The sequence below is a fragment of the Phoxinus phoxinus genome (genome assembly GCF_949152265.1).
Source record: "Phoxinus phoxinus genome assembly, chromosome: 17".
Lineage (NCBI taxonomy): Eukaryota > Metazoa > Chordata > Actinopteri > Cypriniformes > Leuciscidae > Phoxinus > Phoxinus phoxinus.
The window spans coordinates 24,230,392-24,243,543 of record NC_136892.1 but is presented as its reverse complement, the minus strand read 5'-3'; the positions used below and the strand labels follow the sequence as shown (position 1 = coordinate 24,243,543).

Here is a 13,152-nt window from a genome sequence, read left to right as displayed (position 1 = left end):
AAAATGTAAATATTAGGATTTTTTTTAATAAACTGAAATAAGTTTAAATTTAACTTTAAATAAATAAATTTAAACTGAAAAACTTAAAACCAAATAGCATTAAATAATAATAATAATGACAAAAGCTCATAACAAAATGACTAAACATTAAACTAAAATTAACATGAAAACAAAAAGTATAAAATAAAGGCTTAATTGAAGAATATTCAAAATAAAATAAAAAATAAAATAACATGGGTGCATTAAATAAATATCATTAAAAAAAGTATATATATATATATATATATATATATATATATATATATATATACATTTATATAATACATTATATATATATATATATATAATTTTTTATAATAAATATATATTTTTTTTTTTTTTACTAATAAATATATATATATATATATATATATATATATTTAAATTTATATATTTATTATAAAACAAATATATATATATATATATAATTTATTATATAAATTATATATATATATATATATATATATATATATATATATATATATATATATATATATAGATACATATATATGTATCATGTATAATTTAATACAAATACATATTTATATAATAATACATTTAATTTACAACATTGCATATGCTATTAGTACCACTGAAACCAGAACATTCTATCTTACAAAAAAAAAAAGGGTCTCAACATTCTAAAACCTAATAAAACTGGAGGAAATATACCAAGTATAAGTTAAGGAAACTGTTAGAAGAATGTACTTAAAGAGATTGAGTCCTGGCTACAGCATGTCGCATTGCTTTTGAACTCATTCCCATTAATGTCACCAGAGCCCTAAGGCTCTACAGGCACTTACACCGGACTAACCTCTCCAGAGCTCTGCTCTCAGAAATCCCTCCCACTTTATGAGTGCAATTATCAACCCTGCTCGCAAATAAGTCTTCTTATGGTGCTCTTTTTGATGGGAACCTTATCCTAGCAATATAATTCTTTAAGATAGTCTTCAATAACAACAGCATGATGCCATTTTGTGATGATACTTTGGTACAGCGAGGAAAGCGCTGCACTGTTAAATCTTTCAACTCTCTGTAAAAATAAATGTGCCTTTGGCAATGCATTACATAACATTCCATTAGCAAACACACACAAAATTAAACAAACAAAAAATAATTTCATGTTGAATATTCCCTAAAGGTGCCCCAAAGCTAAATCACACTCTATTGGTGTATATTTTCTCAATAATAGTCTAATTATCGTTGCGGTGCGAGACAGCACCTGTCTTGTTGTCTCTGTGAAATCACTTGGCAAAAATGTGCTTGCAGGAGCAGATGTGAGGCTGTGCATAACGGATGATTTATGGAAGCAGAGACATGAGTGAGCGTTGCAGCAGACAGCATATTTCAATCTATTATGTATAGATCCAAAGAGTTTATTAATAATGAACATCCTGTCTGTAGTGTTTGGGTATCAGGGGGCCAGTTTATCTCTGCAACAGGTAGGGAATTGGTTGCGTTGCAGTGTTAACCAAACAAGATGTTGATGAATTTGACAGGTTGAGGTTGAACCCTCACTACAGGGAACAATGAAGAACGAAACAACTCTTCAGTTAAGCACTGCCAGTATCTGGCATAAAACACAGGTCCTTAAAGGGATAGGTCACGCTAAAATAACAATTTAGTCATTTTTACTCACCCTGGTGTTGGTTTAATGCCATATGCCCTCCTTTCTTTTTCAGACCACAAAAGGATTTTTTTTTTTTTTTTTTAAGTGTCCCTCTCACACTCGTCCATATAATGGCAGTGAATAGAGGCCAGCATCAAGCTTTTAAAAAAACTAAAGCAATATTATCACAGAATGGTCCCATGCAACACGTGTGTCATATATTCCAAGTGTTCTGGGGTCATGATTTTTGTTAAATAATACATTCAATTCTGCTTTGTTTTTCACGAAACCCTATCATATACCCCCAGAACACTTGGAATATATAAAACGTGTCGCATAGGACCATCATGTGCATCACGGCCGGTTGAAATACAGGAAGAAAAAGGTGAGCTGGATCTATTCGCAGGCCAGCAGTTCGTTTATTAACAAAATTCAAAAAGGTAACAGAAACTCATTGAAATTGCTGAGTATTTACTCCTTAAAACTGCACTGAACCAAAGACATTGTCAAAAACGCAGTTTGAAATCGCCCGTTTCCTACCGTCACAAACATCCAACCAATCCTGTAAAAGTACAAGGCTGTTCGCCACTGACTTTCTATGATGTTCAAAGCGTTTCAAAGGATGCTGATTTGCAGAAGGCAGCTGTCTGACTCTGAGATGGTGAACGGGAACGTTTGTGTAACATTAGCATCACATTATTAGCTGTTTGATAACGTAATCAAGCCAAAGACTAATCATATCAACTACCCTTATGTGTCCGACGTTGTAGAGAGTGATACATAAAAAAAATTCTGATACAGCAACTTATAGACAACCCTGTATAATTTGCTCTACCTCTTCTTGTTCTGAATCAGTTTCTGGTTTAAACCGCAAATGTCTACATTAAACCAATATTTCCACTTGCCATTGCCATTTACTACAGTTGACAGAGAGGATCAGGAAGTCTGAGCTGGTGTGATTGAGTGGAGGCGGGAACTAATTAGCATATTCATTGCATTGCATTGTAAGTTAAGCAAGGGTGTAGAGTTACATTCAAGCATGAAAAAAAAAAATTCACAAGAAAAAACTTTTAAATGCGTCGTATTTTGTATTGTCTAGCATCAGGAGGCTGTATTCGAGAGGATCCCATTGACCTTATTGGCTCATGCTGTTTTCCTTTCTGTGATTGCAGCGCTCCTCCAGGGAGTATGGAATCCAACATTACCGCCTCCGTATTCAGCTTTACAAAGAGACTATTACCGACTTAATCCGCCAACATGTCCAGTCCCTGCTTTAATTGTGCAACAACACACTTTGAAGCAGCTATGTTGTATCACTTTGACTCAACAGGCACAAATGCTGTTGTGAGCTGGGGAATAAGAGCAAGGCACTGGATCAAAGCCTGCTCTGCATGGGTTAAGGTCGGATCATGAAGAAGCAGCGTTATGCACACGTTTGTCAATGGTTCCCAGCAGGACAGGTTTTAATGAGACAGAGACATGGCTCCTGTGTGGAGTGCTTGGGTGGTTCTCAGTGGCCCTGGATGGGAGCTCTGAGAGTGGGATAACAGCCTCTGCTCCAACAGGCTCACCAGTCACCCACGCAAACCAGTGCAAGACCGCTAAAATGATCAATCAATATACTCCAGCGGGGATGTCGGGTGTGTGGGCGGAACGAAAAGCAAGCCAAATACACAGTTATCTCTGACTCGCTCTGCTTTTAGCAGAATGCATTGTCATTGCTGTTTCTCCCTCCTAAGAGATAAGCTTACAGTCATATTCAGTACAAAATGAATGATCTAATTTCTGATAGACATGTTTAAAACAACGAAACCTTAATGATCAAGGGTGAACGAAAAGAAAATAGAGAAAGCTGATGCTCACCAAGCGTTCAGACATGGGGGTCTTGTCCATGGCTGGGAGATGCTGTTCGAGGGCCAGTACGATGCAGTTGGCGATGATGGTTGTGAGGATCAGGTACTCAAATGGAGTGGATAAGTCAAGGAAAAATGGAGGAACAACAAACAATGCAAGTCAAGACAATAACAAAACCAAAACATTCGGAAGATGAAGGTTTATAATTTAAAAAAAAAAGTGCATGACATATCTATAGCATGAGTAAATTGGACAAGAAAAATGCTGATATATCTGCTTTAAAATATTGGCTTAAAAGGACAGTGCATATATATACAATATATATATATATATATATATAATGTATTCACTCTCATGTCATTCCAAACCTGCACTATTTTTCTTCTGTGGACCACAAAAGATTTTTTATTTTTATTTTTTTCATTATATATCTATCCTGATGTAAACTGGACAGGCAATGTACTGATATGTATGCTTTAATATATTGGCTTTAAAGAAAAATTATATAATTGATTTACCCAAACGTGTATGACTTGGACAAACACAAAAGAGACAAATACAAATTAACTTTTCTTTTTTTTTCATATGATGATCAGGTATAGGACCTGATCATTATATGAAAAAAAAAATGAAAAAAAGGTGAATTTTGGGGTCATGATCCAAAGTTGTTTGGACCCCATTGACTTGTCCACAGAAGAAAGTAAGTCATATAAAGTTGGATATACAAGTATGTCCAACTTCATCCGCATTCATACAGTGCACTAGTCGTGAAGGGCAATATATAGTATACAGAAAATCTCAACCACTTGCTTGTTGCTTGTTGCTTGTTGCTTGTATCGTCGCAAAAAGTAAACTATATTATCGCCCAGCTCTAATCTGCTAAATGTGACAGATATTAAGATATTAACATTAACATCATGATTTTCTGTAAAGTGGCATTGAAACAATTGCTGCCTCCGAATTGTTTTACTTAATACAAATTTGGAATGACACAAGGGTAAGAGAATGATGACAGAAATTTTGGGGTGAACTATCCCTATAAGAGCATTCCTTAAGAGTAACTAGTGAATTTCCCCCACATACCACACCAAGGACAAAGGGACACTCTTTAAACACTCCATCACTAAATCATTAGGAGATGAGGACAGAGCAAGCCAAACAGAGCTCAACTCACATACATTTAAGCTCAATTAAGCAATTGACAGCCAACATGCCTTTGTGTCCTTGGAATAGATGACCATGTTCGAACCCACTAGCAGTAATGCTGAATACATTTACACCACTTCACTCCATCCTGGAAATGACATACAGAGGTCTGGACATAAAAAAATGAGACATGCTTTCAACACTGAAACATTACAGTGCAGAGATTATGATTACCCATTAGGTTGGCATGATGGTTTCTCTCTCAGCGCAGCCATTACAACATTACTGCGTCTATAAAATGTTTGTGTAAGCCCACCAATCTTGTCATTATTAAAATCTTTTTCATCCTTTTTAGAGGAAATACTAAAAGGCTGCTAACATCTTTATGGGTGGTCAGCCATTATATTCCATTCTTAGGACAGGATCCATTTTTCCAACTCATTTTCCATGCCTGTTCCCTACGGCTATAGTCTTTGTGGGATTGCTATTCATGTAGGCAAGGAATGGAAAGGCAATGTCCAATGGCCACTTCAATCACATTTTTGTCACCCCCCTGAGGGATCTCTACATGCTATGGAAATCTAATGCTATAGGTGCCTGGATTCCTGAATTTGTATGCATCTTAAATGGACTGCACAACAAATTGGTTGAAAAATAAAGGCTATTTGATTGATAAAGAATATATATGATTGTAACGTGCTAAAAATTGTAGTAAATGTTGGTGACTGGAAAATCAGAGTCTATATTTCAGGACCATGGATAGCGCTAGAAGCTCTTCAGAACCACTGTGCTATCCAATTAAAAATAACTCGGGTTCATTTATTTCCATTTCGAGTTAAAATGTAAATGACTAACCTTTCACTAAGTTGACCGTTGTAAAACGGATTTACATACACCAATGTATTATGTATTAACGAGCAACGTCGCCTGGCAGATGTTAACAGCTTACAGTTATGCTAATGAACTATATTAGCCTACTTCTCGAAACAACTACTACCAGGCCTACTACCAATAACTATTATTATTACCATTATCATGCAACTATTTATTGAACATTATTAGCTACTGTTGCCGCTGGAAAATGTACGATACTAGCCTAGGCTACACAGTTAGATTATCTATTCTACACAGTAGCTTTACTTTGTTTATAACTAAATAAAATGTATTAGCTACACCATAGCCCTGAGACGGGATTTTCTCACTTGGTAAACGTAATCCGGTGTTATTTAGTTCCATGTTTCACCCCTGTTCAAGTTTATCCCGGGTTATCCCGACATTTCTTTAAAGAATATCTGTTTAAATAAATGCTTGCCAGTCTGACGTACAACCGCTTCGAAACACATAGAAAACCAATTACCTCTTCATTGTTCGACATTCTAACCAATTCCCCAAGAATACTGAAACTAAATGGCGCGTAAAAAAGTTTCTAGTAGCTTATAACAAGGATATGAATATTCAACAGGGAAGCGCTGAGCCGATTTATGATTGGCTGCCTGTTGATAATCAATTCGACGTAACGTTCTAGCGCCGCTTGTTTCATCACACTGTAGCCTATACATGCATTTGGCGATGCCAAACCCCTTTTGAAACGGTGCTTGATGCTGGGTTAAACTAGCATTTAAACCAGGGTTTTAAAAATAAACCCCAAACCATAAGTGCAGTATGACAAACCATTTCGAGCGCTGCCTAACAATAAATGAGCGACTGCTTTACACGCTGGTATTAGAAAATAAAAGAGGCTGATCAGCCAACACCCTGACACGACCACCAGCTGCCAAATGCCTTAAAGTGCGTGAACACGTGAAGACAAAAGGGTGCCAATCACCATTTCAGCACGCAACAGTTCATTTGACATTGTCAGATCTAAAAGCGTAGGCTATAGCCTATAAAATGCTTAAAAATAATAATAATGAACTGAAATGTAGAAGTGGAGGAGTAAAAAAAGCTATATCCATTTTGAATAAATGTTGAACAATAAGGATATGGCCATTCGGTTATTCTTTTGGCGTATTTCCTGATGACATTGTCCTCACTGAAGATGAACAAAGAGCGGTTGACAGTGAAACAGTTCTGTTTGGTTTGTTTAGGATTATATAAAGCCATTGTCCTGGCTCTCTGAGCCATCGACTGTTTGTACATTCTTTGACCGCCCGAGGGACCTCCCGCCCGGGCTCCCCCTCTCCCGGCGCCCGCTGGACCTCCATAGCGGGTGGGCAGATCGTCTCCAAAGCGAGCCATCCTAGACATGCAGATATCCAACAGGTAAAATCCAAACTGGCATTAAATATAAGATAGAAAGTGCACATTACAGTACAGACATCTGTTACCACTTAGAGTCCCCATCTGTCTATGTGAAGTGAAATAAAAAAAATATATAAAAGTCCCTTTTGACAAGCTCCTCGTGCGCCCTCGCCTCACTCCATTGCTCAGACAATTGCAACAAAAAAAGGAAACTTGTCATTGAAATGTCATTCCCGTTGAGAGCATTTCAAACAATAGAAAATGTGTAACCATCCAATTCGTGCCACATCCGTCCAACACAACCTGATCCAGCTGACAGGTCACGAAACCAAAATGTGCACCATCACTTACGCGTCATGCTAGACGGAAAAAACTGTTGTTGGAATCAAAAGCGCAAAGAAAGGTATTCCATATGCACGCGCACACGTCTACGGCTGTTTTTTTCTCTTTACCGATGATTTGCTTTCCGCTTCCACACAACAATTCCACTTGGAAACGCGTACGGTACGAATGGTGCCAAGAGAGTGGAAGCTGGTGCGCGAGACTCTCACACGTGACGCAAACGGCCCTATAGGCAGGACCACCTGCTGGAGAGCGCGTGAGGGGGAGGGGGTTTTAATTGATCATCAATGAATGATATTTATAACTATTTGTCTTATTGTTTGCTTAGACCGAGAATTAAGTAAAAGCGCCAAGCAAAAGTAGGCTACCTCATTGTTGATAAATGACTAATATATTGTAATTATTATTTTTTTTAGAATAGAATAGCACAGCACACTGATGGCCAAAGTCAATGGTACAATTACACAAAAGCGAAAAAAAATTGTCTTGCCTACTGTTGTCAATCAGTAGCCTACATTATCAAGGTGTATGTGCCTTTATTTGGTCATTTTTATGTATAATGTTTTTTGACCACATTCACAGTCATAAAACAGTGGGGGTTATTGTGACGTGGCTAATCCATTAGGACATATTTGATGACTGAACAAATTTAGGTATCTAAAAGGGGAAATAGCATAGACTTGTTGGCCTTTTGCTGTTAAATAAAGCTATATTTACTACAGAATTTTTTTTTTCATTATATTTAGTGTGGTTAAAAAAGTCCACATACAGTAACAACTGGAATTTAAAATTTACGCGGAAATAAATATAAAGTTTCAGGATTTTGAAGGTTGTAACAAAAAAAAAGAAGAAATATTAAAATTCTGCACTGTTCCTGTATGTCACAAATCAAATGAGCACGTTTGTGTCAATCACTTAGTAAACTAAACATATGGAAACATGCTCTTTGGATAAGATTTAAATCATGTTGTATCGGGTCATTGTATATAAATACGTTATATATTGCATTCGTATTGTTTGTATATTAATGCAAAATAGAAGAGTGATTTCACAAGTGGAACAGCACTATGTTTATTTGTTGTTTGTATATTTAGCCAATTATATTTTCGATACCCTATCACTCACATAAACCTTATTACATTTATTATTAAATTTTAATTAAAACACTGTTAGATTTACAAATAATTAAAACATTAGATTAGCTGGTCCCCATTTTTGGTCTCAGCCTATGCAAAACATGACACACATTTACTCCACCTCTCTAAAGAAGGAAAGATTCTTAGAAAAGTAACCAGCATGCCCAGATGTGAATCTCCTGGCATTACGGTCAGTAAGTGTGAAGGATTTTCTGTGTGCATGCAGCCAGTAAAGACCCAGGGGCACAAAATCTCACGAGAGACTCCAGGCTGTTGAACTAATCTCTGGATGTGTGGCAAACCAGAGCTCCATACAACACCCTAGGCATACCAGTGGAAAGGATTCAAGACACACACACACACATGCATGCATGCATGTTGGGTTTCATGGGGACATTCCATTGACATAATGATTTGTATATTCTATCCCCTAAACCTATCCATCACAGAAAATGCTGCATCAAAAAACTTCACTTATGATTTATAAGCTGTTTTCCTCATGAGGACCAAAAAATGTCCCCACAAGGATTTCAGATTTTACCTGAAATCTGTGGGACATTTTGTCTCCATAATGTAGGGTTTATCTTCTTGTGCAATGAAATTCATACATTGTATGTATGCGCAAGTGCTTTCGAGGCTATTACAGTATACAGAATATCTTTCTGTTTAACTTTTATGACCTCTAGTGGCTAATATAATGAATTACAACTGATCAATTGTCACTTTCTGTGACTTCTGGGAAATTCAGCTTAAGTTTTCTCAGTATTGGTCTTTAATAGCATTGCACTTTAAACTTTCAGCAGACCATGATACAGAAGCTAAAAAAACTTAAGTGTGGGGTTACATTGCACATGACTTTCATCCCCTGCTGCTCACCTCTCCTCCCATGGTGTTCCCTGCTCTTGACACATTTCATGGGCACTGATTATATCGGTGTTCCTTAGGTCACAGGGCCTCTCCAGCTCGACAATAGTGTCATATTTGCTAGGTTTAGCCGTGTTCTGGTCATCTCTTGCAGTTTGGCTCTCTTCATACAGACCATCCTTGCTGGATAGTTCTGTGAAAGGTGCTCTTCTGTTCCTCTGCTTGTCTGTTGGCTCAGAAGTCTGAGCCCAGGAGCTGAACTCTGCCCCCAGAGTTAACATCCGCCAAGTTCCAAGTGTGGCCAAACGGGCAGCTTTATTTTTGAAATGGGATGAGAGATGATAAACAGACTGACTGAAAAATTGTGCAAATTAAACGAGCGAGACAAGTGCATGCTTGATAAATTGCCAATTATTAAAGTCCCCCTATAGTCGATACTGTATCCCTTGAAACTCTTTGATAACCAAAATGACATATTTAAACGTTTTATCCTGTAATAAAAAATGAATGCAACTCTACCCCCTGCTATACGCGGATCCTTGAATATATGCTAATTAGCCACGCCTCCACTCCCACAAGCTCAGAATCACTTGGTCAACTTACTGAGATAAACGCTGTACAATGATATCGCTCATAACATCAGACACATGATAATAATGGTGATTAATATAATCATTGATATGATTTGCTTGACTATGTTATCAAACAGCTAATAAATAATACGTGTTGCAAACCATGTTCCCGTTCGCCCCATCTCAGTCTGCCTTCTAACAATCATCAGAAAAGCGAATAACTAAGAACGTAAGTGGAGAAAGGCATATAGTTTATCATAACATCGTAATAGGGCCTATACATCATACACCCGCTATATTGCTAAGTCTACCCGGTATCTCTCGAGAGACTCCCCTGCTAGTTCGATGTTAATGATATGCTAAAGACCACCGGCACGTTGATGTGATTGGTTACAAGGTAGTTTGTGACGTCAGAAACACCAGCGTCTTTTTTTCACTGCAGTTTTAAGGAGAAAACACTCAGCAATGGTGTTGACTTCTGAATTTGCACATGGTTTGTCTTAAAGCACATTAAAAACACCACATAGACATATTAACAACATTCAAAACTTGATTTTCACCACAGGGGGACTTTAAGAACTTCCTGTGATTTTAAGGCCACATAAAGTAATACTTATTACAAAGTTTATGTTTAGGGCCAATAAGATTTGTTTTGCATTGTGACAATTTTAATGACAATTACAGAAATTTCCCCTATAATTCTTATCACTGCAAAGCAAAAAATATTCTCATTACTGTAATGCAAATAAATAAATATTATATGTTATATAAATTGTAGTTTCCACTAAGTATTTATATATTACGTGACCTGGGCATGTTTTTGTGAGAATCATCCACAAAAATATTCAGTCTCAGCACATCATTTAATGTCACTAAACCTAAATGCCACTAAAGCGAGTTATTTACAGCATCATCCATCATTAAAATAGTAAAGAGTTCACTGTAATAAATATGAATAACAATCCACAACCCAGTTAATAATGACAGATACTTAAAACAACCCAGTGAACATCCTACCATAGATAACAGTGGATTTTCTCTCCTCCCAATCAGAGTTACGTCGAGCTGACCTCTTCATAGTCAGGCGTGTTTGTTAACCTTGTGCGGCTATATGAATTTTCACGATCCAATTTCTCCGCCGTAATGTAGCTTATCCACAAAGCGTGATCCTCATAATTGTGCTGACTGAATAGTGAGACATAGTCAGGACTTAAAGTTTGCAGCTGTGGAATGCGGAAAGGCGGTTTCCTGTCTCGTTAGTTAAAAGCCTTTATCGGCAAGTCAGAGGGCCTCAATCACCAGCTTACATTTCATTGGATCAATTACAACCAGAATCTTAAGTAATCAGGAAGAGAATAATCAAGTTTATAAAGCTGAACTTAATAAACAATCAAAAGGCTTCCTGTTTTGCATCGCAAAACTTCGTTGGTCTCATTTGTGGGCTTTAAAGTGTAACTCCGAAGATAGAATCATGAATTATCTGCTTTCGCGAAAACTAATGAGATGAATAGAAGGGATTGTTAGCTTCAGATTCACATACTTTGTTATTTTTGCATAAGAGTGACAGAGATGTTTATATTTCATTAGTAGTAAATTTATTGAAAAAGAAAAACACAACCAGTAAGATTGTGCATCATGTTTCACTGTCCAGAAATATGTTACAGTTTTCTTTTTATCCCACCTCATTTTGCAGTGTTTTGTATCTATATGTCTTGATTTGCACAAAGGACATGACTACACTATCAACATTTAAAAGACTGTAATAGTTTCACCATCAACATGAACTTATGGAACAAAATTGATACAGGCTAAATATGTCAAACTACAGTTAGAAAAAAAAACAGGTCAATTTAAAAATACAAATGAAAAATGAAAAAAAAAAAATGAAACACTTGCTTCTTCATCGTAATTTACAACTTGTATTCACTTAGTGAGTAATAAAAAAATAAACATAACAAAAAACTTTTTCAGCACCATTTGCGTTTTCCTGCACCTGACCGCATTTTATTCCACCGAAACGTTCCAGTCCTATTCCTAAAGCACGTGTCTCAAAAGCATGCTAATAGGTTCTGTCATTGTGACTGAAAGTAAGTACAGAAATGTTCAAAATATTTTACAGTTTTTGTTTGCATTGATGGGGGTGCATGTAATATGCATTTAACAACAACTGTGTCTATCCAGGCCTGTAACATGCAGGATATAACCCATAGGGCTTGTTTCTAGACACAGATTAAGCTTCGTCCAGGATTATTTTGCACTTCCAGTGGCGATTAGCCATTAAAACGCATTTTTACTCAAGAACTGGGCTTTTACCGGGAGAAAGAGGCCCGTTTAGAGGCCTTTCATGATTACTGTAGCCCTAACATGACGTCCTGCGTCTGTAAACCAATCAGAAGAGGACACGCACGACGGGCGCTAACGTCCAATGACTGCTAGCCTATAGCACATCTCAAGTTAATACAGTCCACTGAAGGACACGGAAACGACTGTACTGAGGGGAAAAATAAACAACGTCACAAGGTTGGTCTTTAAATGTCACCAAATAATTCTCTGCATATTCTTTGAATGTACAAAAACTAAAAAAAGAAAAGTAAATGTAAAACAAACATGGGTAAAGTGTTAAATGATCATTTCAAATTCATTTGGGAATCAAACTCAGTTTTCGTTCACCCTGACTGCAAAAGTAAAACAATAAAGTTCATAAAAGAGGTGTGAACGAGAATGTGTGCGATAAGTCCGAGTCGGGCAGGAGAACACATTGTGACGTCTGAATTGTGCGACAAGAATAAGGTAGTATTCAACGGTAATGTGCCGCACAGTCTCTTAAATAGCTCAAACAGCCTTATTCTCGAGAGAAAAAAAAAATCCACTTTTACGATGTTGAACAGGATGTATCATGGTCCAAAGGGGCGGGTTGGCAATAAAAAACCCATACAAAATGTGTGTACTAAACACCTGAAACACCAGTCCAACTGTGCACCTCTCACCTTCAAGACTTAAGCCCCTAAACCGTGTCAACCAATCAGGCTGTCAGACCACCAGAGCTAAACGTGGCACTGTGGGTGTAGCATCAAACGCTGATTAGAGGTGGCAGAGGTGTGCCCGTGCTGGTGATGGGTGGAGAACCAGATGTTCTATGTTAGAAACTTGGTTGTTGGAGGGCTTAGCTGGGGCTGGACGGGGTGGACGAGCTGGTATCGGGCAGGGCGCTGGGCTGCTGGTCTCCCGGCGTACTGTCTGCCTGTGTCTGGCCGATGACGGCTGCCGAGTGCTTACACTTAGATGAGCCACACTGGCAGCTGAACAGCTTCCCCTTTACGTCCCAGAAGTGATCGCCGTAATCAAACCT

At 37.4% G+C, this 13,152-nt stretch overlaps 1 protein-coding gene across 14 annotated transcripts in view; it reads right to left on the bottom strand.

Annotated features, from left to right (window-relative positions):
- Window positions 1-10,655: 10,655 nt before the first annotated feature.
- Window positions 10,656-13,152, bottom strand: part of ehmt1b (euchromatic histone-lysine N-methyltransferase 1b) — a 35,027-nt gene continuing 32,530 nt past the window's right edge. For all 14 annotated transcript variants that reach the window (XM_079585785.1, XM_079585777.1, XM_079585782.1 and 11 more), the window contains one exon: window positions 10,656-13,150. In XM_079585785.1, coding sequence (XP_079441911.1) covers window positions 12,967-13,150 — 184 coding nt within the window. In that variant the 3' untranslated portion in view covers window positions 10,656-12,966. The remainder of the gene's footprint in view (window positions 13,151-13,152) is intronic.